Source organism: Corvus hawaiiensis, chromosome 2, assembly GCF_020740725.1.
Source record: "Corvus hawaiiensis isolate bCorHaw1 chromosome 2, bCorHaw1.pri.cur, whole genome shotgun sequence".
In the NCBI taxonomy this organism is placed as follows: domain Eukaryota; kingdom Metazoa; phylum Chordata; class Aves; order Passeriformes; family Corvidae; genus Corvus; species Corvus hawaiiensis.
In genome coordinates, this window is record NC_063214.1 from 36,720,051 (window position 1) to 36,747,189 (window position 27,139).

The following is a 27,139-nucleotide window of genomic DNA, read 5'->3' on the forward strand; positions in this document are numbered from 1 at the left end:
CCACTGGGTGGCTGGAGACCTACCCTGTGCCTCATGCTACTGCCCGGAACACCATCCTGGGCCTGGAAAAGCAAGTCCTTTGGAGGCATGGCACCCCTGAGAGAATCGAGTCTGACAATGGGACTCATTTCAAGAACAGCCTTATAAACACCTGGGCTAGAGAACATGGCATTGAGTGGGTGTACCACATCCCTTACCATGCACCAGCAGCTGGGAAGGTTGAGCGGTGTAATGGACTGCTTAAAACCACCTTGAAGGCACTGGGTGGGGGGACTTTCAAAAACTGGGAGATGCATTTAGCAAGAGCCACCTGGTTAGTTAACACTCGAGGTTCCACCAGCCGAGCAGGCCCTGCCCAATCCGAACCCCTACAAACAACAGATGGAGATAAGGTTCCAGTGGTGCACATGAGAGGTATGCTTGGAAAAACTGTTTGGGTAAAGTCTGCCTTGAGCAAAGACAAACCCATCCGTGGGGTTGTTTTTGCTCAGGGACCAGGTTGCACCTGGTGGGTGATGCAAAAGGATGGAGAGACCCGATGCTTACCTCAAGAGGACCTTGTTTTAGGGTGAACTACCCATGGCTCTGTATTTGTATCAATATCAGCATGTATATTTGTATATAATTTGGGTAATGCATAGATTTATATGGTTGTAACATGTTAGTATGGGAAAAAATTCGGGGTGGATAATGTTGGGGTTTTAGTTTAGTCTTAGGTTTTCCTGTTAAAGGAATTTTCTCCCATATGCATGTTGCTAGGGGACAAATAGCTGTACTTAAGAAAGACAAAAAGGGGAGTGGGGCGGGCCTGGCTACTCTTTTGTCTACACCTGGGTGTGGGGACAGTTCGCTCTGAGCGTCCGGAGAGAGAAGCTGCAGAGAAAGGAGCTGCTGCTGCTTTCTTTTTGGCCGTTCTTTCTTCCTGCTGGAAACAACGCCGGGACCCCAAAAGCCACTTTCCCTGCCCTGCTGGAGACCGGGCTGTGGCTGCCCTGCCCCGCTGCTGCTTCGAGCTTTCGCTACGCTGTAACCCTGCTCGCCCTGCCTGCCTGGGCCTCCGTGGTTTTTTCCCATCTGGATACATCTCGCCTGCCACCCGGGATTTGCGTTCGTCCCTGCCGTTTCAGCCTGCTGTTCCTGAGAGTCCGGGATCGGCTGCCCAGCGGTTTGTGAAGCCTTTGTTCCATCCCTTCCCGGGATCCCAGGGCACCAGAGCCGCGGGTTTCCCGAGCTCGCTCCGGAGCGCCCCCTGCAGCCGCGGGGGAACCATCGCACCTGCCCTGCTCACCGGGAGCCGCCAGCGCCCCTGCCGGCTGCGAGCGGAACTGCACCCGAGGGGAAAGGGCCCGACAGCCGAGAAGGCTGGCACTGGGTTTGTGATTGCTGTTACTGCCAGAGTTGTTGTTGTTTTGTTTGACTGGTTATATACATATATATATAGAGTAAAGAACTGTTATTCCTATTTCCCACATCTTTGCCTAAAGGCCCTTGATTTCAAAATATAATAACTTGGAGGGAAAAGGGGTTATATCTGCCACTTCAAGGGGGGCCTCTGCCTTCCTTAGCAGACACCTGTCTTTCAAAACCGAGACACATGGTTAATCACTCTCTTCTCTAAATGGCACTATTCACAGCAAAGAAAGCCTAAGGTTGTCCCCTGTTCTTGTGATCTTTGTGGAAGCCTGGAGTCATGTTAGCCATGTGAGAATCTCAGCATCCCTTTGGAAAGGTCAGTTTAACTCGAATCCCTCCTGACTGTGGAGAAAAAAGGCATGGAAGTCAGAGCCTAACAACTCAAAATGTTGAAAGCAAAGAGAAGAATCTCAGTCCCATAACAGCAGAAATATAATGGCTCCATAGCCCTTGCTATGCCAAATGATATGACAGTGCTCACATATCCTCTTTAAGTGACCTAAGGGAAGATGCCTCACCATTTTTGGATCATAGCTAGATATTTGCGTGTTCTGACCAGTGGAACTGTTTAATTACACAGAGTTGCTTCAACATGATGCTGTGCAAACTTCACTTTCAATCATCAAAGCTTGTTCTGTTCCTGTGCTACAGCAAATGCCCTTGCTGCTTCTTAAGGCTCAGAATCGTCAGCACATCTCTAAGGCAGAGCATGTGACTCCTGAGACTTGTGTCCTGCATGGGATCAAAGTTCTGTCAAAAGCGCCTGTACTCATGGGAAATCCTCTTCATAATTAACATTTGTGTAACGACTCCTTCATGGGCCAAACATATATTTACATTCCTCCAGTCTGTTTTTTTAAGAGACAGTGCTGGCCAGATGTTTTTGCAAGAGCACTGGAATTAGGTCTTTGTTTTCAACTCTGCTCCATCTACCCATGCAATGTCTCTAAGTCTCTAAGGGGACAAATGCTCCCACAGATCCCTTTGTTTACCAAAGAACATGGATGCATTCTGCTTTTCCTGAGAGTTTGTATCAGAGAGAAGTGACAGAGAGCCTGAAGAGTGACTGAGTCATCCTACCTCCTCCTACCAAAGGAGTATGGGTTCGGTGTAGAAAAGAGATCTGAGGATCTTTGAGGAATGATGCCCAAAATCATGCCTCACCCAAAGAGGTCACAGCTCTTTGGAGTGTGATGCAAAGTGAATCAGTGGCCCTGACTTGGGGAAACACAAGATTTCTGCCTCACCCTTTAATCTTTGGTTCCAGTTGTCTTTTGAGTAACTCCTCTTCTCATTGCAAGCTCCCCTTCAGACTGGCTCACAGCCCTGGGACTATCTAACTTAATTTTGGCTATAATCACAACCTTGCTCAGGACTACTACAACCTCATGAATGGTCAGAACCCCAGTTTTGGGAACTATTGCCTAAGGGTGCTCATGTTATACTGTGGTTTCTGAAGGGAAGTTTCTTAACAGGCAAACCATCTGTGCAAGGGAAACTCAGTCCTCTGAATGGATGAGCTGTACTTTCTAGGAAACAAAATGGTCTGGATTAGAGAAACACCAAGGGATGTGGTCTGTGAGGCAATTTAGAAAAGTTCTCCAGGTAGCTGTTTCTTCCAAAACCATGAAATGTTATACCTTGGAATGAGGCAGTCTTCATAACGAAACTCTTGAAGAAAAAAAAAATTCTAAAGACAGAAGGCCACTAAAAGTAAATTTGGTATCTGTCTGCACATAGCCCTCTCATACAAGGGCCAGTGTTATTCCCAAGTTGAGCTGGGCTGTCTACTGAAAAGTGAATGGGGAGAGCAGTTGCCACATGAACTAATTTAATGAATATCCCCCTCACCTTACTAGTAGGAATTTAAAGTGCAATTTAAAACAGTAGAGCTTTGCAGGGAGGGTAGCAATGTCCCTCCTCAAGGAATTTCTCTGGATTCAGTCCTCACTGCCTCAGGAAAAATCAGTTTTACCTTTCTCTAATAGGACTGTTTTGAAAGCCACATCTGATTTCATCAGAGGTTTTCTAATTGGGCTCTTCATAAGTTTTTCCTGAGAGTTTCTTTGCTTAAGGATGTGCATCTGAGAATGACAGAATTCTGCCTTAAAATTTCTACAAGAATGTATCTGCTTACTAGGATACTAAAATTCCGTCATACACAGTCAGGTACTACATCTAGTCTAGATTTTGTAAGCACTAATGATGTTTACTCAGCTGATGTTTGTTTCTGTCTAATAAAGAATTTATCCCCATCGTAATATTATACCTCTAACCTCATCATAACCCATTTTATGCATTTTACGCAGACGGGCACATAGAAATTAAAAAGTGGTGGATTTTAACATCTTGACAATGGAAAATGTTCACTCCAGTTGAAACACCTTGAGATTTCATTTGCCATAAAAGACTGGATTTCCAAATGAACAGAACTGTTCATAGGAGATGATGTTACTCTCTGCAAGTAAGAACACCAGGCCAAAGGACCTCACTGATTTCAGCATGCAAGTAGTTTTCTTCAAAGTTTTCATGTCACTGATAATCACTTTCTCTAGATTTTGTTTCTTTCAGTAACCCACAACTTTAAAACTGTGCCCTTCCATTCTGTTAAAATATGTAGGCTAATCTCTGGTAAGACACCATATTTGATTTAGTTGAATATGTTTTGGTAACATTTTAAGTTAGCACAGTTAGTTCATGTGCCAAGTATCACATTTTTTCATTCCCCACAAAATCAGGACAAACAGTATGTCTCCTGCTGTGTCCGAAGCCGAATTGGCTAAGTTTCAGCTATGTTAATTAAAGAATACAGCAATCCTATTTTTATCTGATTTTAAAATACTACAGATACACTGCTGGCAATTTCATTTGTTTTGATGCAAAATTACTTTAATGCAAAAAAAGTTCAGTAGTTTGTTTTATGCTATTCATTTTCACATCCATGCACAGATACCTGCTATAATGATGAGAGCTGTCAAACAAATAGAAGGACTTAGCCACTTTCAGGATAAGGTTTAAGAATATAGATTTGGATAAACTTCGCTAAAGGGAATGTCATGGAACAGAGGAGGAGGTAAAAAGAGAATACCAATGAGAAGGTTTAAAGATCTTAATTGAACAAAACTTGCTGCAATTCCAAGAAGTTCTGGTTTTAAAAGAATGTTTCTAATGCTTCTGAAAACTTGGGTTAACTATTTAAAAAACTACTTACTAAATAAAAGTTTATTAGCATTAATCACTTCAGCCAATGGACCGTAAAATACTGTGGACCAAAAAAACCAATGATTGATATAATGTTTTAAGAGTAAAAGGGGTTTGTTAATTTGAAAATTAAAGGATTAAGATCAGGCAGGCACTAAATTTTCAGCACCAACTCCCTACTCTTCACCTACACAATTTATTTCTCTTCTGCATTAGTATTGCTGGCCATACTCATAGCTTAGAGGGACAAAACCTATTCTGTTTGAAGTTGGTGGGCATTTTGCCATAGATTCAACAGGAACAGAATTTGGCATCTGAAAGCGTACTGCCTTGTGATGAAATATGGACCTGCAAAGTATTTGATCTGTGGTTTTACCTGCCTACACTACTGCTTTCTTTACAACTGTTCTTAGTAAAATATTCTTTTAGTTATCTGATCTTACAGGTCAACAAGATGTTGCATAAAATACTTATCTTCTCTTTCTTCCAACTGCGTTATCTAATCTGAGTAAGTTCAATGCATCTGATACCCATTTTTGCTCTTTGTAATTCGCTGGATTTTTGGTTGTAAGGCTTAAAAAACACAGGTGCGCAGAATGTTCATCAGTATCTTGCTTTTGTAGTTCTTTCTAAGTTTCAGCGGCTGTTGCAATGCATAAAGTCTTCAGGAATGAACAGGCTCTCTTGAAGAATGTTAGAAATGAATACCAACACATGCAGGGCTACTGTTGGACTTGAGAATATCCCAGTGCAATTTGAGAGACTACAATACTTTTCTTTTGGATCATTATTCCTTCTTTACTCCTCTAGTAGCAAGCACTGCCAACATGTCTGGATTTCCATTGAAAAGGGATGCTGTATGAAAGGCAACGGCAGGCTTAACTGATTACTGAAAGCACATAGAAGTGGTCCAAATAGAAGAACTGGGTAGGTGGATGCATTAAATACACAAATCCTCTACTACTCTTTGCTCCTGGCTTCAGAAAAAAAGTGACCAGTAAAAACTGTGGTGATTTTGCGATCCATAGAAAGTGAATTTGTTGGCCTGCAGCCAGTTGTGACTGGAGAGAGCCACATCAAACAGCTTTCAACACAGCGGGTGACTTATGATCTAAAGTCACAGAAGTTTGTTGCCAGATTCACTTGTAGCTTTAAACCGATACGGATTTATTGGGAGGCTACCAAGGAAATTTTAGCCTTCTTGTAGCCACCCTCCCACTCCACTAGTGCAGTGCTAGCAATTCCCTTGTTCCCAGCATATCATCTTATCCCCTCTCTGGCACCTCAACACTACCCACAAGCAGTGGGGAGTTGTGGAGAAAGCACAACCTGTGTTAGAACTGTGAGTACGTGTTCTCCTGCATTTGGCTCTCCATTGTGGGATCTCCTCAAGGCCATTGAGCTGTCAGAAAGGTGAGTGCCCGACACAGAGTTGTGAAGGGAGTGCTGTGGCCCTGACATTCACATCTGGCCTGCATCTCTCCCTGGTTTTGGTGGAGAAGACAAGCAAAACGTAATCCAATCACTTCTAGACAAGGCTCGTGGCTGAAGTACATTATCAAGACAAACCTGCTGCACCACTGCTACTAAGAAAGTATTGCTTTTTTGAGTTCTAAGAAATAAAACAAGGAAACACAGGGTGACAGGGAAGGTGAGAACATTCATTCCAATATTACTCGCAATTCTTTGCTTCTCAGATCCTGAAAAAGAAAGCAATTTTAAATTCCCATTGATTTTTTTATTCATTTCCTCAATTTTACTAAACAGAAAGCACTCATTTATATACTTGTGTGTAGTAGAATGAATTAGGACAAATCCTCTATGGGTTTTAAGATTCAGAATAGCTTATACACCATCAGAATGTTAGGAGGCATTTAGTTAATGTTCTTTTCAGTGCAGTAGTTTGATTTAATCAGCATGAAGTCTGCCCACATGTAAATGCAGTCACTGACCCCTGAAGCACAGAGCCAAACACCGATAGCCTGACTCACTCCAGTGGGCAAGATTCAGATCTCACATAAAGACCAGGGAATAGGACCTACCCATACAAGGCTTGAAACCAACTCATTGGCATAAATGGATTTATTTGTTTGAGGAAGGAAACCAAGATTACTTTTACTGCACAGACCTGATCATGAGAATACTTTTCACATGTAGGTTTTCTTCTGGGTGAGAAGCCCCATTCAAGTCAGCATTGGCAGGCCCCAGCTATTTACTCTCTATAGCTGGCATTGCCAGCATCAACATTTTTGTTTCAGCTCCACATCAAAATTCATGTGGGTGTAAAGCTTTCCCAGACACAGAGCATGAGCACATGAGCCTCAATATTAATGAGGGAATTGATTAAGCTCTGCTGCACGCATGTGTGTGCAAGAGTGTGAGCATAAGTACCAATTTTAGCTTGGCAGCAGGCTGAAGTGGCTGTTCCATTGATACCCTGCCTGTTTGTTTGCTTATAACTTTCCTTAAAAATATTCCTTTGGGGCTGAAGTGTGTTCAGCTTGCTTTTGGCTCAAAGGTGACTGAAAATGATAGGGGCTGCTTCCAAGTTACAGGAGCCCAAAAGGAATGCAGTTCCTCCTGCACTTGCCCTGCTGGCTTGGTGTTTGTGAACTGGCAGGGGAGTGAAATGAATGACAGCGCCCTCTCAGAGGTGCCCAGAGAAGGATTCTTATCAAATGCCGTTTCCTGCCAAGTCTCACAAACACTGCCAGCCTGCAATGATGGGGACAAGCATTTGGCAGCAAGGCCCTAGGTTTTCGACATCAAACTAGGGGGGAAGGGATGAGGACAAGTGTCACTAGCAGGGATGGGACCACTTATTTTCCTGTATGATAGATGGTCTCCAGAAATTTTGGGAAAGTGTATAGGTGCACTTACCATGCTGGTGAGGCTGTGTTATAAGGTTTGCTTTTCCTTGTTCAGTATCTGAGTGAGTTACTGTGAGAGTGCCTGCTGCCTAGAAAGGATGTGTGAAAAACCACAGTAGGAAAGAGCAGCAGCAGGAGTGCATTAGGAATATTTGCTGATGGACACTGCATGGCAAACACAGAGGACAGCAGGCCTCTTGCTCTTCAGAGGTGTCAGTGCTTGACACATCCACTGGGAAGTGTGAACAAAATGTAAGGGAGCTTGTTTCCTTCCTCTCTCACACTGTAAGACATTTACTATGTGCATTTGTTGGCCAGGTGGGAATCCTGCTTATAGCATTAATGACACCATCAATCTTGCAGTGTGCAAGTTTCATGTCAGGACAAGGAGATAAAGGTGTTAGAACACACAACAGGATTCAGAAGCATCATATTTGTTTTCCACCTCTACTTAGATACTCACATGAAGCATGGAAGCTCCTACCCAGATATCATGCTCCTAAGTGAATAGAGTAAAATTAGTTCTGATTGCTCCCCTCCTGTGCAATGGTACTGACTCACTTTTCTCCCTTCCTACATGCATTTCTCATGTCAAAATTATGTTAGCTTTTGGGCAGCTGCTTTCTTTCTTGACAAAGTCAACCTCCTTTCAGGTAACAGCACTGCAAGGGACATTGATTACTAGATAACTGGAGCTGCATGAGAAGGTGACACAAGCTGCGAGCTTAGAATACTGTGTTTGAAGGAAGGAAGTTGGATATTTGACTTACAGAGAGAGGCACAAAAGAGGAAATGCAAAAGGAACAAAAGAAACATGAAAGCTGCCACTATTTCCAGAAAGAGGGAAGAGAATCAGGAAAGACATCTCTGATTCACTATGGACTTGAGGAAGTTGTCTTTGCAAGGAGTGAGCTGGAATAGATTTGAAGATAGATAGATTTGGAATAGATGTGAGGACAGTATGGAGCTCGAAGAAAATCAGGTGATACAAGAGAAATGCACAGCAAGAGCTGAATGTTCCTGTTTCAGCAGGAAAATTCTGGATAGACCCAGGATGGATAGTTGGATGGATAAGGGTGATGTATTTGAAACAGGAATGAACATGAAAAAATGATCATTAGGAAAGGAAAGAGCTAAGTGCTAAAAGTCGGAAGGATCAGAAATGTCGTTTCATACAAACTGGATATAAGAGAAGCAAAAAGAAAACCTGTGAACAAGCACCTTTGGAGTAGTGAAGAGGGGTATCATTTAAAAAAGTATCCTAACTCCACTGTGTTTTGTGATTATTTTGCAATATTCCAGACATCCTCAATGATCTTGTTGCCTCCTTTTCCCCTAGCTATGCAATGTAGCCACCTTGCCTACCTCTGTTGGCTTCTGGTCTTGTTGGCAACATGAATGAGTAACAAGAACCACACTCCTGGACTACTTAATTTCACTGTGCCACTAAGAAGTGTTATTTTAACAGTAATTTTTCTTTGTTCCAGTTTCTTTATCTTCTTGGAAGTGTTGCTGGAAAAAAATTCATTATTGTCTATAAAATTATTTGATGACGTTGCTATGGTGATGCAAATTATATTGAATTCTTATATTGGATTCTTACAATAGTCACAGAAAAACAACATTGGGTAAATCTTTTCCAAACTCTTTGAAATTGGTTTTGAAATTATTACACCAGAGTTAAACGGGCAGAGCTCTACTAGGCTGGGCAAAATTAGGCTACTCAAAAGTGCATCACTAACTGTAGATTGCTGAATATGGTCAGTGAGTGGCCTGGTTCTAGCTGTGCAGCTGCTCTGGAGTTCTCTGCTGCCAGAGGTGCACAAGAAATGGACCACAAAGTGGCCATAGACATGGACAAATGGCATAGAGAGCTACATCTGGGAAGCTGGTGTTTCTATTTCCTACAGTCTATTCTATATCTTCTGTCTACTCAAATGAATGCCGAATTCCTGGGGCTGACATCAAAATCACCTTCCTTGAAAAACTGGAGAAAATACTGTAACCCTTAATAGCAATGAAACCATAGGGATCCTGTAAATGGGTCTCGTGAAACATCTGGAATGTAACTTGTTTTCAAATCATTTATACAACACTGATAGGGCATTTCCCAACCTTATTTCCCTTAGGTGCCTTTGCTGCCTCTGCTTTTCCTACCCATTGCCTCCTTGCCCCATCCCTCTTGCCATTGCCTTCAGCTGTTCCAATGCCCAGCCCCATTTCGAACTTAATCCCTCTCTTCAACTTCTCTTCACTAGTCCCCTTAGCTTCCCAAATTATGGTTGATGGGGTTTTTTTGTTGCTTTTAGCAGATATGCCCTCAAATCCTTGGTAATGAGACTGCAACAGTTTATCAGCATGTGCTCACCTTTGTTCCTCATAGTTTTGTGCCTCAGATGGGCTGATTTCTAATAGACCTGAAATTCAGCCAAAACACCTGGTTTAAATCTGAAGCTATTTCTGATTAATAGTGCCCCCAACCCATGGCTCTCCTAATAGTGTACAGTAATATGAAGCAAGGAGGAAGGGCATGGATGCCAGCAGCACTGGGAACACCAAATCACCCTGGCAGACTGCAGGCATTACAGCGTGGCAGGCACCTCACAGAGTGGAAATGACACTGTTGCAAGAAAATTATATACATAATAAATTGCAGAGGTCATGCTGAGGCAAGCTTTTCAGCACTATACAATACACATGGGAAGAAACAGATCTGTTAGCTTGTTTGTCCTTCCAGGATAGCTGAATACCAGGGAAGTACTGACAATTTTGGGGAGCTTGTGAATGCAAGATACAGCATTTTCACAGGAGTCATATCCAGATACTGGAAGAACTTTTCACAAGAGAAAAGAATGTTGTTTAGGTTTGCTGCTCCACTAAATATAGGACTCCTATCTCTGCAGTAGTTTCTCTTTAGATATGTACTCCTTTCTCCTTTCATTCTCAAGCACACCCAGGCACACAAACAAAAACAAATGAGTTATAAACTAATCAAACTTGTTTTCTTCAGGTTGGAAAGGAAAAGAGATTAATATTTTGATTTCAATTTCCAAATCTTTGGGAGGTGCTCAGATATTATCTGTCATAGTGCTTCCAGCTTCTTGCTGTAATGGTATCAAGTATCTCCCAAGCAATTAAAAAGCAACAAACAATTATCGAAATATATTTTGCCATCAGTTCTCTCACCCATTTCTGCTAATGAACAAGCATTACAAGTAGAATTTTTAACTGTGGAGTAAAACTGTGAGCTTTCAGTGAGCAAGAAGAGCTGTAAAAAAAGGCAACATTTATTTTTGGTTTTGGACCTCTAAGATTGAGGTCACTTTTTGTTCCCTCAGGAATGAGATATTTTGTCCAAATCTGGTCTCAGTAACTCCTAGAGTCACAAGCTGCCTCTGTTTGTACAGCTTCACTGTTCCTAGAGAAAGTGATGGGCATCATCAGAGAAGAACTGATGGAGCCTAATTTACTCAGGCCAGTTCCACAGAATTTTTCCAAAAGCAGTTTGAAATGGGGTGTTGAAATCCAGGTCCTAGCTGAAGTTAGCATAAAAAATACCGATGTGTGTTGCTGTATCAGTAGCCTAGAGCAGCCTCTGTGTTTTCATGGTGTGAAGCTTTATGCTGAAGCTGTCTCATGCCAGAGTCTGCTGCTGTATACATCAGTGATTTATTTCCCCAGCATGGATATTTGGGACTCCTAAAGCAGTTCAGAAGGAGCCAAGAAATACAAATACAACAGTATCCTCAAAGAGCTTGGCATTATGAAGAAAGCAAGTTCTACATGTTGCAAGCATTCCTTATACACACACACACAAATGGCATTATTTGGGTTCAACTTTCACCAGATGTTCTTCCTCTGACACCGATTTTCCTTGTGCATTATGAACAGATAATCCTACTTACACATCCTGTCAAGCACACAGAGCCGAGTATTATTTGTATACTGCTTCTCTTTAAGTTGCCCAATAAATATTTCAGTGGCTTCATGGATGGGGGACACTTACAAGACAGCTCCTCAGGAGGCACTTCTGGGAGAGGAAGAACTTTGTCAGCTGGAGTCCTGCGGTTTTGCTGTATTATTCACTGCTGTGGGCTTGGGGAGGAGGAGAAGAGCCCTGTTGCAAGGAGTAATGGAAGTTGCACTTCGGCAATGGGCGATAGGAGGCAAGGACGCCAAGTAGCTGCTGCTCACTGTCTGCCACTGGGATACAGGTAACCACGTCTACAGCTGTAGGTACCAGGCCGAGAGAAGGCACCTTGAGGAACAGTTTCTAACTTCTAAGAACAGAAACCAACTAACTTCGTACAAAATCCCGGGCTGCCAAGGACAGAGCCACCTACTAAGTCCGAGAAGCATTGGCTGAGTAGCAGAACAGTGGGAGGCTAATCATGAAAGACCTGAAAACCACCAGTGTTTTTATGCTGGCCGTGATGTACATTCGAGAAATTTTTGGCGAGCTTTCAAATAAAAATAACTCCGAGAAGAAGCTCGATCGTAGAAACCAGCCCCGAACCCCTGCGAACAGGTTTTTTTTTTTCCCTTTGCGCTTTCCCTAGCCGAAGGTGACACCAAAAGAGTTTCTGCAAAAACTTTCCAGGCTGAGAAATACTAAATTACTTCCTTCAGGGGCGGAGACACCCCCCACTCGCTCCACGGAGACTTTACCCGGCGCTGAACCCGAACAGGGGCCCACTGAATCTCCCGAGCGGAGCCTGCCCAGGGGAAGGGGAGGCTGCCCAAGGGGAAGGGACCCCAGGGCAGGAGAGGCTGCTCAAGGGGAAGGGATCCTGAGGGAAGCGATCCCGACCTGAGGAAGAGCTCCCGCCCCCTGCCCTCGCCCCGCGGCGCTGAGGGGGCGGGGCGTGTCACGGGGGCGGGGCGCCGGGCGGTCACGTGACGCGGGAGAGGTCCGGCAAGGCCCGAGGAGGAGCTCGGCCGCCGCCATTTTCCTGCGGCGCCCAGTGCGTGTCCCTGTCCCCGGCCGGGCGGGCGCGCAGGGGGAGGGGACGGCGGCCGGGGGAGGGGGGCGGGAGGAGGAGGAGGAGGAGGAGGAGGAGGAGGGGTCCCTGCTCGGGTGACAGGTCCGTCCCTGAGGGCGGAGCGGGGGCCGCCTGCGGCACGGCGGGGTGAGGAGCCCGCGCAGCTCCATCCCCCCGGCGACTCCTCCCGTCCCGGCCCCTGAGGAGGGAGCGGAGCCGCGCTCGGTTCCAGCGCCGCCAGCGAACCCGCCATGTCCGGCCAAAGCCTCACCGACCGCATCACGGCGGCGCAGCACAGCGTGACCGGCTCGGCCGTCTCGAAAACCGTGTGCAAGGCCACGACCCACGAGGTCATGGGCCCCAAGAAGAAGCACCTGGACTGTGAGTACCGGGAGGGGACGGCGGCCCCGGGGCTCTCCCCGAGCGTCCCGCCGAGGAGCGGGATTGCCCGGCCTGTCGCGGGGTCCCGCTGCGGGGCTGCCGCCCATCCCACCGGCCTCGTGGGGACGGGAAGCCTCCTCAGGCGGAGGAGCTCAGGGTTTCAGCGTAGGGCATTCCCGGAGGGCGGGGGCGTAGGGTCGGGGACGTGGCGATGGAGAGCTTGGGAGAGGCTGTTCAGTGTATCTGCTCTCCGAAAGGGGCCTTGCTAGCTCTTCCTTATGCACAGGGCCCCGGACAATGTGAGCTTCTGAAGGACAGGACCTGCCCCATACCCCTTTCTTCGGGAGAGAGAGAACCGGGGAGGCCAGGCAGAGGAATGGGCTGCAATTTCCTTACTAATTGGTCTTATTTGCGTCTTGCTAGGGCAGCACTCCCTTATTCTCTAGAGGAGGTGCAGGAGTTTCAGGAAGGAATAGCTGATCAGTTATCTTAATTATTTTCCAGGTTGTCTACCAGGAAAAAAAATTAAAAAATCCTTCTTTAACAATCCTGTAACTCTTCCACGTAGGAAAATATGTGAAATGAGTGTTCGAGGGGTAAATCTCTCTCAGTGAGGATGTTCCTAGTTCTTTCTAGTTTGTCTCATTCACTTGGGAAGATGTATCTCAGAGGACTTCTTTAGAACTTCACCTGGTCTTAACATACTGTACAGGGACTGACCATTTCTCAGCTTCTGTTAAGAAGAGATCAAAGGTGGGAAGTCTTAGAAGGTTTTCTATCAACTCTGATCCATCCGGATGATTATGAAGAGAATGATGAGCACCAAAGTTCACATTAGTGTGTGTCTCACCAAGCTGTAAGGTCACAAGATTGGGGAAGTTCTTGGTCTGAATACCTGATTGTCTTGCGTCTGTTTATTCTAGGCCTTTTAAGGACAGCCCCCCCACTCCCTTTCACCTTCCTCAATATATAATGAAAGATACTGGAGAGATATGTGTGTCTATGCCCTCTATGAGTGTGCTTTCTCCCTTCATCCCACCCACGTCTGTGAGGAGAAGGTTGAGTCTTCATGTGTCTTGAGTCTGTGCCTTCTGAATTGCTCTGTATCCAAATGAGAACACTAGATGATAGCAGTAGGATTAATTGTACTGTAGTTCTTCCTTCTTTCTACCAAAACATGTCCATGTTAAAGGTTTAAGAAATTCTTGTTCTGCAAGTACCTGAGAGCGATCTCATCAATTTCTTAGGGTAGTCCCAGAACAGCTGCTGTCTCTTTTTGGTATTCCCTCATTCATTTCATCTTTTGCCTGAAGATGATAATAACTGAGTGGCCTTGTTATTTTTGGTTAGCTAAGGGTATCAGAATACTGAGGAAATCCTTGGGCTTTGAGTAACTTATAGGCAGGTAGAGAAAACACCTTGTCATATGGCATATGTATGAAATCGTGATATTACTGGATTTCATACAGCAGAAGTGAGGCTTTCTAGAGAACAAACTTTGTCAGGTTTAGCCTGTAATATTGGTAAAAGTAGTTTCAGTAATAAGGCATTTAGGAGCTTAATTACTTTGTGGTATAAGCTTTATTGAAAAGAATATCAAGCTGGACAGAAAATTGCTCTTTGAGTGTTTTGTGTGTGTAAAAGGGTGATGTTCTGAACAGGGCTGCTGGGAGACAACCTAATGGAGACCTCCAGGGTGCTACTGCAGAAGGGTGCCTGGACTTCCTTAGAAAGCTGTCTGGTAGCTGCTGGATGAGAAGACAGTTTCAATTTCTGTGTTTCCTTTTGCTTCTCTAGAGTGTCAGGAGTTTTAGTTTCTGTGTCTCTCTAAGAATTCTTTTATCAGAGCAAAGCAAACTTTTTTTTTAATTAGTCCCTCTTTTTAATGGTTAAAATACATTGTGGCTAGATGTTTTGTGTGCTACCCTAATATGTTTGCTAGAAGTCTCTGTTCCTGGCATCAGGAAATGACACATGGTCTTGTATTTTGAACATTTTCTTTGTTCGTACCCTGTGTGGTTGTATGCTTTAAAATAAATGGTTTTTACGCAAGCTGTGACTCAAGGCCCACTTCTGAACTATTTGTACACATCTTCCTTTTACAACAGTTTAACTAGGTGAGTCCTGTGAACTGACATCTCATTGTGAATGATAATTAATATACCACTCTTCATAGGCAGCATGCTGCCTTAATATTTTTCTGATTATTGTTTATTATGATAATACAGTTAAAACTTACTTTGCTATACGTTGTGTCCTGGGTGAATGGATAAGTTGAGTTTTCCTACACTGTCCTGTAATGAAGTCTTAGTTTTGTAGCATGTTCTGTGACCATGACATACATTCTTGTTAATGTGGTCTCTGTATTTCTTGTACATATCTCAAGATTTCTGATTGTCCTGTTACTGAAATTCTTTCTTCATTAAGCTTGAGCTGTCATGAACAGATTTAACTCGCTCAACCTCATGTTAACTCATAAAATGGAGGGAAATCTGACAGATACTCATGAACATGGTTTTTCCCTGTCCTTATTTATCTTGCTCTTGACTGTGTCTGTAGTTTCAAAACTGAAGTGCTCTCCATTCTAGTTTACCTCTGTATTTCCCTCAGTGATGGTTGTCTTGATCAAGGAAGGTAGAAAGGCATTCTTTTCTTAGCCCATGATGATTAAAATATAATCTACTTCAAAGAATGCTCTTTCTCTTCCATTACAAAGCTTAGTTGTTTGGTTTGAGGGAGAAAGACTTCTAATTTACAAGTGGACATGGCTTGTGATAGGTAGTAACATCATCTTGGGGCTGTATACTTGAATATATGATAACTGGTTTTTTCTTTTGTTTTGAAGGTCCAGCCTTAGAGCTGTGTTAAGGATTCTGTCTGGTAATCTAAATGCTGCTTTTGTTATGATGGATTACAGAAATCAGACAGGTTTAATAGCCTTGGAACCCTCAAAGCATAGTTCATGAATTTCTTTTGTGTAAAACCTAGTTTCACTGGGACTTTCTCCTGGTTTTTATGCTATCTGAGCAGTGGAAGCTGTAAACTGGTTTGTGGGTTTAACTTGCCCACTGAGATTGATACAACCCTTTCTTTCTGGTTAGCTTTTTGTCTCCATGTTGAGTGCTGGATAGTGATGGTAAGAACAATTACTTTAAGTTGTTTTAATATAAATGGTGCTGGGAAACTTGTTGCCAGATTTCACTCCTCCTTTACGTGATTCTGGGGGGAGGTGTGCTTGTGTATGGTGGATAAATAATATTAGGAATACCTGAAGATACATTAATATTCAGAATACCTTAAGTTAATCCCAAGTAGATTTCACTGGATTGGTTCAGTGAAACTGCTGTAGCAGTGACAGCTCAGTAGCGTAAAAACGTTTGTGTACATGTGCATGTTGCGGAGTGTACTTAAAACAGCTTTGTTGTGATACACATTTAGGGTTGGCCTCTTGAATGAGTGTGGCATAGTAACCCTATCTGCTTGTAGCTAATGGAGTAGCACTCTTTAAAGGAGAATGTGGATGGATGACTTGGAAGGAAGTTGCGATGCTGTAATTATCCATTCTTAACAGGAAATATCTCTATAGTTAAGCCACAGTGTAATTTCCTTGATTTCTTATTGTGAAAGAAAATGTGTATTTTTAAGGAAGACGGTAAACCAGAACCCTGCCCTGTGTTGGGTAGATGTCTGTGAGAAGCTGTGTAAGTGAAAGTAAACTTGAAGGAGCTTGTTGGGAATTTAATTCCTAAGTCCCTAGTGTCAGCTGCTTCGGTTTTGTCTAGAGGCTACTACTAGGACAGAGAAAAGTCCAGCTAAAGACTTGCTCAGTGTCTGTGCTGGGGACAGCTTCTATTTCAAAATGAGATGGTACAAAGAGGGTAACTTGTAGAACTGAGGGATCATTGCTTTTCCCTGTATCACACAAGAGATTTCTAAGAAATCTGGGAATTTTAAGTGTTCGCTTGCCTTTAGATGCTAAAGTGTAGCTGGGTGATGAGGTGAATTAACTCCTAGTTCTGTGGATAGTTCTGTGTTCTCCAGTAGAAACAGATTATCCATATTCCTTTTATGGTATTGTGATGCTTCAACAAACTCATATTTTGTGTCTGGTTTTGGCAGAATCACCTGAAGTTTCTTGCGGCTTTGCTTCCTATTCTGTAATTGACTTAAATTTCTGGAGGCAATCCATTGTTATTTTTGCTTAGAAATGTTCTTTGTAACTGTAATTATTGCAAATACAAATAATTGCACTCTTACAACTTTCTTTTGAAGTATTCATTTTTCTCTCTTGAATTTTTCTGTGATTCCTTCATCATTTCTTTCTCCAGCCAACTTTCTTACTTTTTACTAGAATTCCTTTGGAATATTTGTTCGTGTCTTTTAGTAGAGTATGAGAACTACCATACTCCTCCTGGCTGCCAGAGTGACAATTTTCTACCACAGCTGCTCATATGCAGAAAGAATAGCCATGTAGTTGTGCAGCTGTTGTTTTATTTTACTTAGCCTGAAGCAGTATTCTACTTCAGATGAGGTAAGAGGCAGGAGCTAAGGAGGAGAAGCTACAGGACACCTGCAATCAGCTTCCTGTGAATCTTCATACCACCATTGTTTCCCTTTAGCTGGGATTATTCAAGTGTCATGTAACTTTGGGCTATAGCTCTAGTTGAGATCTTTGTTTTTTAATTTTTTTTTTAATGGTGCTGTCATCTCTTGCATCTTCTAAAAGTGACGCTTGGGAGAAGCATTCTTTTGCAGTTCAGCCTGTGACCTAATGATCTATTTCAGTCTTCAGTTCCTAATCCTAAAATCAGTTTTTGATTTGTAGATGTGAAACTTTTAAGTTGTCCCTAATGACTTGGCTTACAAAGTGATGGTAATACGAGAGATGACTTATCCAATGTGGAATTTAAAGCTTCCCGGTTTTTGCGTATGTTGCCTTATGTAAAGTACATGATCTATTGATGATGGTAGAATTCTGAGAAAGTTCACTTACAAAATGTTACTGATGTCTTGCTCCCCCTGGAAAATGCAACATTATTTCTGAAGCAGAGACACTTTTGTATTTGAAAGCTTAATTTTTTAAACAGCTTTCTTAAATTCAAATTTCTCTATACCATTAAGATATTTTCACTCTAAACATCTCACACATGAATTAATGCTTGAAAAATAGCACACTGCTTTACTACTGCTAGGATATGTGCACTTTCCTGTAAACTGTGAAGTAGCTGTTTCTCAAGCATGATAGAAGAATTGTAAATGTCTTGTTTATAAAGTCTTGAAGCCCTCTACTGGGGCAGTTATTTATTATTTCCAAATAGTTTGCAATACAGTTTAAAGCAATAATCTCAAGTATGTGTTCTTACTTTTGAGTATTTTAGCAAACTCGTCTGCTGCAAACTTTGCTTTTTGTTCATGAGTATGCAAATTTAACCATTTAGACTTTCTGCTGGTCAAAATCTTAACTCTGGGAGTAGTTGTAATTTTGAGCTTAATGTGATCTTGCAAAGACTTGGGTATGAGAGAGATTTTATTACTGATTATATCTGCAGCCACTTAGAAGTAACCAACAAGTAAGTAACAAAAAAAGAACGCAGTCAAGTGGAAAGAAGCTTTTGTTGCTATAAAATTGTTGGGTTTGATGTTTTCCTTGCTCTTCTAGCTGTTTTCTCCATTGTGAAATATGATCGTGAGTGGGCAGGTTATGAACTCTTAGTAAGTTCAAAGTAACTGTATCCTTCAAAACTTGAAGAAGTAGTGTTCTATTTTGTATTTCACCCCTAGCTTATATCAGAGCTTTATCAATTGGCTGCTAGTTTCTAAACCTAAAAATAATGTTAGTAAGTTCAGTGCTAAGGTGTGGTAGTCTTAAGTCTTCTTACAGTAAATCCAAGTTATGAGTAATATGTGACGAATTGGATATTGGGATTTTAGAAATTAGGGAACTAAGCTGTATTTAACTGTGTGAGAATAACTTATTGAAGTTAAGCATTTCATACAGATTTAGCAAATACGCTGGATTTTCTGATTGTGACTAAACATCTCCTGTGCTATTTTGCTAAAGGAGCTTTATTAAAGTAATGCTTATCTGGATCATTTGCAATATTATACAAGGGTAAATTAGGCTTTTACAAGTTTTACTTCAAAAGAGAGGGTGTAAATTGACAAGATCTACACCAAAATTTGACTTGGGCATGTTAATTCACAGAATGAAGCATAAGGGAATATCCTGAAATGAACAGTGGTGTCATAAAGTGAAATCCTGAGAGTTTTATGCAGGTCATGACATAAGTAGTCTAAATTAAATAAGAACACCTCACAAAGTGGGGATTATACTAGTTCTGAGCTCTCCTATGTACTTCCATTCATACCTATGTTAATTTACAGAGAAGTTCTCCACATCAACTCCTTTTTAATTTTCTCCTGAAAAGACACTTTTGAAATCTTCACTTGCTGTCCTTTATTGCTTTCTCCCAAGCAAGCAGTCCTTCAGTCACAACATTTGTGTGCTCCAGCAGTGGTGCCATTCTAGCAGGAGTGATTCTTTTGCTGATGTGGGAGGTGAGATGTTTGCATGGATTGAAACTGCTCTGGTATTTCACATACTTACTCTAAATATGGTGCTTGCAGTAGCTCAGCTATTCCAGTTGCTGGCCGTGTATTATGACAACAACAAAGTGTCTGTCTTGTTTGTAACCTTTTGATTTTTTGAATAGTTAGTTTAGTAAAATTTAAAGCACAAATTGTGAATCCGTAATAACGCTGTTTCCTAGTTAAATAATTAGTGTATAAACAAATTTTCCATCTTAATAACTTGTGAAAAAGGATATTTTTTTATCCATTTATAAAAAGGTGATAATGAGGTTCATATCATTCCTTAGTTACTTTTGCTCAAAAAAAAGAAAAATGAACCCAACAAAACCAAACCAACTCTCTGGTATTCATCTGCACAGCATGTTTCTAAAATTACCGTAGTAAACTAGATTTCAGGCCCAGAGATGGTAACAAACAAAGTTTTAAATTAAACTCAGGTTACAAAACTATAGACAAAAGTAAACGTGTTTTAAATACTTATTTTTAATTAAAAAAAAAAAAAAATCTTTGTCTTCAATCTGGCAGTAAATCCACTCAGAGCAGCTCTGGTTGTCTGTGATTTGTTACTCTATCTGCCAGGTGAGAAGGTTGAATGCCTTGGCTGTCAAAAGGTAGAAGTGGGTGTCTTCATGTTCCTCGGTGTTCTGAAGGGCTGCTTGTAACGTGCTTTGCTGTTGGTGGTGGTTGGTTTTTTCTGGGGTGGATACTGAACTGTAAAGTGACATGGAAGTGTATCTATATGTGTCTTTTGCTATCCACATGTGTGTTTTTTGTCTTGGGTTTAGTTTTGTTACGGAGTATGTCCCTCTCTCCCCCACTTCTTCCCGTATGTTCACAAGTTGCATCACCGTTTCACCTACATTTGCTTGCAGTTGCACTTGGTTTATTTGGCTGATATCTCCAGTCTTGCTGACAAATGGGTTGATATTTAATTGGAAATGCGGTCACACTTGAATTTGATTTATCCCCTTTACTTCTCTCTCTGCCCAATATTACCATTATAGTTTCAGCCATCATTGCAACCTATTTCAAACGTGATGAATTTTTCTGATCAACAACTCTGTATTCTGGATCTGACCTTATTTTCTATGTGAAGTGTAAAATCTTTTTTGAACTGTTGTAACGATTAAGTCTCCATACAGGGAATAGTGGTGTTATTTGATCAGGTTTAATTCTGCCCCCTTTTCTATTTGCCAGAAGCCATTGGTGATCATAATTCAGCATGTATGCTGTTATGGAGAGATTAAAAATAACTTTCATTTAAAAACCAGTTTGTTAGGAATATTTACTTGATTACGTATTGCAGCCTCATACAGTTGTAGTTCACAAAGTAATTCTTCATTTCTGGGTTGATGTAAAGCTGGCTTCATTGAATCTTGCTTACTCATGAAATGCCTTTGTTCTTCTGTCTTACAAGGGGCACTTAAGTCTAATATTTACATAAATGGTTATGTCAGTTTGTAAGTTTTAGGGCTGAAATTCAGGTGTTTTATTTGCAATTACTTTTTATTCATCGTGAACCACAACTAGTTCAAATCCTAGTTGCAGATAAAAAAAAAGTCTTTTTGAATAATATCCTTGTGTTCTTTTTTTCTCTTGAGAAGTCTCTTTACTGCTTAGAAATATATTGGAGTCCTTAGGTAGTAAATTTTGAATTAATTCTCTGCATGTCCATGTCCCTTAGCTTTCATTGATATAGCCATGCTCTGATCAGCTGGTTTTTAGTCAGATGACTAAATTTGGATTTATTATCCTTTAAATCAGTTTTCCTGTTATATATTAATAACCTGTCTTAAATTTGTTAGGGATTATTTCTCCCTAGAGTGCTTGCATTTCAGTCATGAGTGTTACAGTATAGCACTGCAGAATAAAATTTAGAGTATCAAAAATACATATGAAGTGGATTTTAATCATAGGAATAGAAGAAAGAAATAAATGGAAACCAAATATGAACACCTCTGCATTTGCAGACTGTAGTTATTTCTAATAAGGGTATGTAATGCGTAGTGAGTTGTCACATTTGATTAGCAGTTGAATGGAAAAGCTCAGGATGCACAACTCTTGGCTGTAAGCTGTTTCACACACGCAGGGACTAGCACACTGTTGGGCTTTGAGGAAAAATGGTTGTCTGGATACAGACTTTTATTTTTAGGTTCTTTATAGTTAATAAGGAGATAGCCCATACTGTTTTTGTGACCTGTTCAGCTGAAATGTTTTGCCACTATGTAGCATCATTTAAGCCTATCAAGTGTAACATAAGTCAATTTCCAAGCAGGTTACTTTACATTAAAAATCTGGAATATATGAAGTTTGTTTCAGTGCCAAATTTGGTATGTAAGCAGATGGAAATCCAAAGAAGTTTTTGTGCTAGTTCTTAAATACTAGGGAACAGCACAGTTAGTTTAACTTCTGATGCTTGGAATTTCATTGTTATGAACTTGAAGCTCATGCATTTCTAGTGGCTGATTTTCTCTCTTGTTTTGCTGGGTTTTTTTGCTTTTTGTTTACACACAGTTAGTTTATGAGGAGACTTTCTTCATATTTATTGATTTGTAAGTAAAATACAGTGAGTTGGAGGAGATGCTTTTGTCCTTATTTTAAACTGTTAATGAGGAGTCTTTGTGGACAGGAATGTGGTCAGTCTCTTGGTATATACTAGGGCTGACACAAGATGTCTTAACACCTAGTTTTATTATAGCTCCATGTTCCTTTTAGCTCTGAGGTTTTAACCAATGAACAAACTTTACTTTGAAGCAAATGGAATAACTATTTTTGCCTTTTTTGAGCTTTTCTTACAAAGCAGTTTAATTTTAAGGCTAGAACCTGGCTGAAGGTCTCTTTCCTTTTACTGAAAACCCAAAGGCAGATGTTATTTACTTCTTCACTTGGCATTAGTTTATCTTAGAGGCTGTTTGTGACAGGGACATGTCTTTGTTCATGGTAAATAGAGAAATTCCCAGCTGAAAGCTGTGGATACTGAGGAGTTCTTTCTGTATACAGTTTCCCTTACCCATCCAGTTTCAGACTTAAGAGTTTGAAACTCTGTGTTGGCTCTGACACTTTGTGAAACTTGATGACCCCATGGTCACTAGTGAAGGGCTCAGGAACAGTCTCTAAAACTGAGGAATGAGGGAAAGAACTGATTTGAATTTATGAAACTCAGACATAACAACGATGCTGTAAAGAGGGTATGTTCCTCTTTGTAAGGCCCTCTGCTTTATTGACTGAAAATTGGTAAAGCTTAATGTATGGTCCTGGAAAAATTCAGCTTCCTTTTCACTCTGCGTGTTAAATGAAGATTGTTCCTGCACCATCCTAACCTCTATCACAGTATATATAAAAATTTTTACTCTGAGCATCTTTGACATGGTCTGTAAGGAATGGTTTTGTTGTGCCCTTCAATGTTGTGCATTGAAAATATACTTAGGATGAGCCAGGGTGAGTTTTGTTTGGTCAGAGAGCTCCAAATATCTCAAGGGACATGTTAGTCTAAATTGAAAAAGGAAGTAAAAGCTAAGTTAAGCAGACATTTCCAACATTTCTATTAATAGAATGGAAGAATTTAGCTGTACTTTTGCTTGACTGCCTCCCTTCATGGAAGAGCTACACACTCAGAGTACATGAGTGTCAGTTGAAACAGTTTAGTGGTGATACCTCTGTTTTTATGGGAAGAGAGGGGTTTTTTTAAGCTCTTGTGCTCTGCTTTATCCAGTTTTCTAACAGTTAATGTCAAAATCTGATCCTGTTTTGGTCAAAAGAAAAGTTATGAAAGTGGCTGTCAGTAACAGATCTCCTTTAATGAGTTCACCTACTTTTAAGTGCAAAAAGTGAAATAGATTGTATGGAATTGATGGAGCTTGCATTAAAATGGCTGCAAGAAGTGTTCTAAATCCATGTATCATGAACTTTCCTTGTTGCTTAAAAAATGGTAGTTTATAAAGTAGTGACACTTTTTTAACCAAAATTACTAGAATTTTGCATGTCACCAAATGCATTGACACGGAAGGAGCAGTTTCATGTTTTTTGTTACGCTGCTTTCTCCTATTCCTGATGGGAAAAATGAAGATTAGTCTCACTTAGGAGTAGACAGAAGTCATATAAAAATGTCTGATGTGCAGAGTAATTTTTTTGTTTTTCATTATAGAGAAAGATAAATCTCAGACACATTGTGCAAAACTGTGTGTTCAGACTGTTTCATATAACACCAGGGAGTACAAAATTTAGCCTATTTGATCTCTGAGATACCAGCTCAAGTACCCAACTGCCAGTCACTTTGTAGGAGAAGGATGGTGTTTGATTTTCACTGAATTATAAATACTTGAAGTTTGAAGATTTGCTGCTTTGATCATTCAAACAATTCAGGTACTTTGTCAGGAGTTGTCGGGGTTCTTTTTCTTTAAGAAAATTCATTATATGGTATAATAGGCAAATAGTCTAAACTGCTTTCCTCCTTGGTCTGTTAACTGAGATTTGGTAAGGAAATTTTTGCAGCAACCTTTGGGCAAGTGTTTTTAGTTTATAATCTTGAGGGTTACCATTTTGAGGTTGACCAACTTCTTTTATAGAAAATAGGAGAAAAAAGTATTCCTCAGCAGAGCTCCTTCATGAAATCTGTGTTTTGTTTGTCACTTATTAGTTGATTCTATTGTCTTTGCCTTATTTTCCCCTCTTTTCAGGTTTTTCCACTTTTGTTGGACTACTTAGGTTATTGTTTATAAGCCTTTAAATCACAGCTACATTGAGATCTGTTAAGCTCTGTTTAGTCAGCTACAAGAGTAAGTGATCATCTGACAGGACTCCTGAGAGATATACAGAAAAGTAAGATAAACAGATTATCCATACAAAATAGGAAATACTGCACAGCTGGATTTGTAGTATGATGTGTGTAAAGCTTATTCATAGTAGAAATCTGGGTTAAAGCTATCATCTGAGGAGGTTTTCTCCAATAGGTGGGCATTGTGCTATTTATAGGAAAAGCATTTGCACTCTTTTGTAATAAATAGTACTAATTTTAAAAATCTTAATAATTTGGACTTCCTTCTACTTATACTGTGCCAGAAAAGCACCATTTGCATTAATTTTATATATTGGACTTTTGATACTTACTATATTAAAACAAACCCAAATTAGTAATTTTTGCATCTCTATGATGTTTGGAAGAACACAATGTAATAAACAAACCGTTTTAGAATATAGCTTAAACTTCTTCGGTCTTAGGTGCAAAAATTTCCCAGGTTTTTTCCCTTTATCATAATTCTGCAAATCTGTGTAAGTACATGAAAAACATTTAAATGTGTTGGTTTTTAACCAGTATACTACAGGGGTGAAAGGACCTGTAGTAGGTGCTGTCGCACCATTATAGACTCTCTTGACAGTACAGCTGTTTTGTGCGACATACTAGCATGGACTCTTGCCAAAAGGAAACATATTTCTACAGAATTACAAGTTCAGGTTTTGGCTGGGTTTTTTCCAGTAGTTAACGAGACAGCACAGTTTTTTCCAGTAGTTAACCAGAAGCTGTAGAGGTTGATATCTACCAAGAAATATGTCCTACCATGCATCAGGTACACACATCTTCATTGGCAGTTCCAGCACTGATGGAGGAGGGCAAATACAGAGGCATAACTCCTTTAACTTAAGTATGTGCTTCCTGACAGCTCCCAAAGGCATTCAGGAAAAATGTGGTGTTCTTGCTCAGAGTTAGATTTTGTTCAGAAGGAAATCTAATTTCCAAAATCTGGTTTTAAAATGGGAGAGAATAACAGATATTCTAAACAACTTTACTAGATGAAGACCTTTGAGCTACTGAAATGAGACAAGTATTGAAGTAGGAAAACTTCAGATCACATGGCTTTGGTTTTCTCTTATCTTTGGTTTTGTCTGTTAAACTAATCAAAGATGCAGCACTGCTGTTCAAAGAGAAAATAATGTGAATTACATGTGCTTGATTAATTCCAAAATAATGAAGGTCTTGAGAATTTTTTGGCTTGAAGATCTGTTCAGTGAGATGTGGTGGCAGGAGGTCAGTTTGGTGTTAATGCTCACTGGTTTCAGTTTCACTGTGCTCTGCAGAGATGGTACATCACTACTACAAAATTGCTTCCTGGTGCATCTTTGAGAATAAAGGGAAGTGGAATGTAAACATCTAAGAAACACCTAAATTATGCTTGTGTGGATACTCTGTGTATTTAGAAGATACATATATTTAGATTCAGAAAGTGTGCTAGAAGCGTTTACTGCCAAAATGTGCTGTGTGTGAAGTCTGGCGTTTGCTCCTCTGTAATGCAGGTTTAAGGAAGTCACAGATGCCGGAAGGTGACATTGGCTGAGAGAGCTGGAGTTCTTCGGTATGGATACAAGAAAGCTGTAGGGAGACCTCACTGCAGCCTACCAAGTACCTGCAGGGGGCTTGTAAAAAGGAGGGAGAGGGACTTTTTATATGGGTAGGTAACGACAGGTCAAGGGGAAATGGCTTTAAACTGACGGAGGGCAGGTTTGAATTGGATACTAGGAAGAAATTCTTCACGGAGAGGGTGATGAAGCACTGGAACACGTTGCCCAGAGAGGCTGTAGGTGCCCCATCCCTTCAAGTGTTCAAGGTCAGATTCGATGGGACTTTGAGCAGCCTGATCATGAGTGGCATTCATGCTATAAGGGGGTGTTGGAAGTAGATGATCTTTAAGGTCCTTTCCAACATAAACCATTCTATGGTTCTGTGATAGGTACTTTGGCTGTACTTTTTAACAGATATCATCTGAATGTCATATGAGCCAGGGGAATGAAAGTTGAGATTAGGAGTTCCTTGCAGGATTGAGGAGGATTAGATACTGAAGAAAACCCTAGTTACGTTAAAGGCTTACCTTCTTGAAAAAATACAAGTTGTCTTGCTGCAGAACTACTGTAGAGTTGTGCTCATTGAGGATTCTTTGTTCTGTGGTGTCTGCTGTTAACAAAATGGTTTCCCTGTTCCAGTAGGCTGGGCTACAGTATTGTTACTGTACCACTGCTAGCAAGCTGCCAGGTAAGGCATTTGTTGGTACTTTGCCTGCAGCCAGGAGGTATTCAGAGCAATCTGCAAGGATTGGTTACGTGCTATTGGCAGTACAACAGCAGCTTGTACACGTGTCTCACAAGCCTTGTTTTAAAAATGTCTGTTAGCACAACTTGTTTTTTACTGTATGGCGGTGTAATAGCTAGAGAACGTTTACAGGTTCTTTAGAGCAGAAAGAGAGGGCTTTAAGTGCATACTATAACCAAAAATTTACAGTAAGCAAAGGCAGATGGCTTGGGCACTATTCCTGTCAGACAGAGAACAGTGTGGTAACATTCATTGTGTACATGGTGATGAAGAGACCTGAGGGCTAGTATCTGGCATTATGGTCTGATCTCTCAGCTATCTATAAACCATGTTATGTGCCTTCTCTATGCATCTTAAGCTGAAATCATAGGATAAACTCACATGTATGCAGGCTGCTTGAAATAGCTTCATGTTTTCAGTAGGATATAAAAGCAGTGTAAAAGCTACGCAATTTTCAAAGTAATTAGTCTTCATCAAAGTTAAAATGTTTCACCTAATGCAGTTCATTGTGCTTCCATTCATCCACTATGTATGACTATTCACACTATAAATATTATATTGGATGCTTAAGTATTATTATAAATATTTATCATATTTGATGTAGTAATTTAATATTATACACT

The 27,139-nt window shown here is 40.9% G+C and overlaps 1 protein-coding gene across 9 annotated transcripts in view; it reads left to right on the plus strand.

The window, feature by feature from the left end:
• The first annotated feature begins 12,541 nt into the window (after window positions 1-12,541).
• Window positions 12,542-27,139, plus strand: part of PICALM (phosphatidylinositol binding clathrin assembly protein) — a 66,549-nt gene continuing 51,951 nt past the window's right edge. For 4 of the 9 annotated variants that reach the window (XM_048294422.1, XM_048294421.1, XM_048294423.1 and 1 more), the window contains exon 1: window positions 12,543-12,847. In XM_048294422.1, coding sequence (XP_048150379.1) covers window positions 12,718-12,847 — 130 coding nt within the window. In that variant the 5' untranslated portion in view covers window positions 12,543-12,717. Of the gene's footprint in view, window positions 12,848-27,139 lie in introns of all 9 variants that reach the window. The other 5 variants (XM_048294419.1, XM_048294420.1, XM_048294426.1 and 2 more) reach the window with 3 other exon arrangements.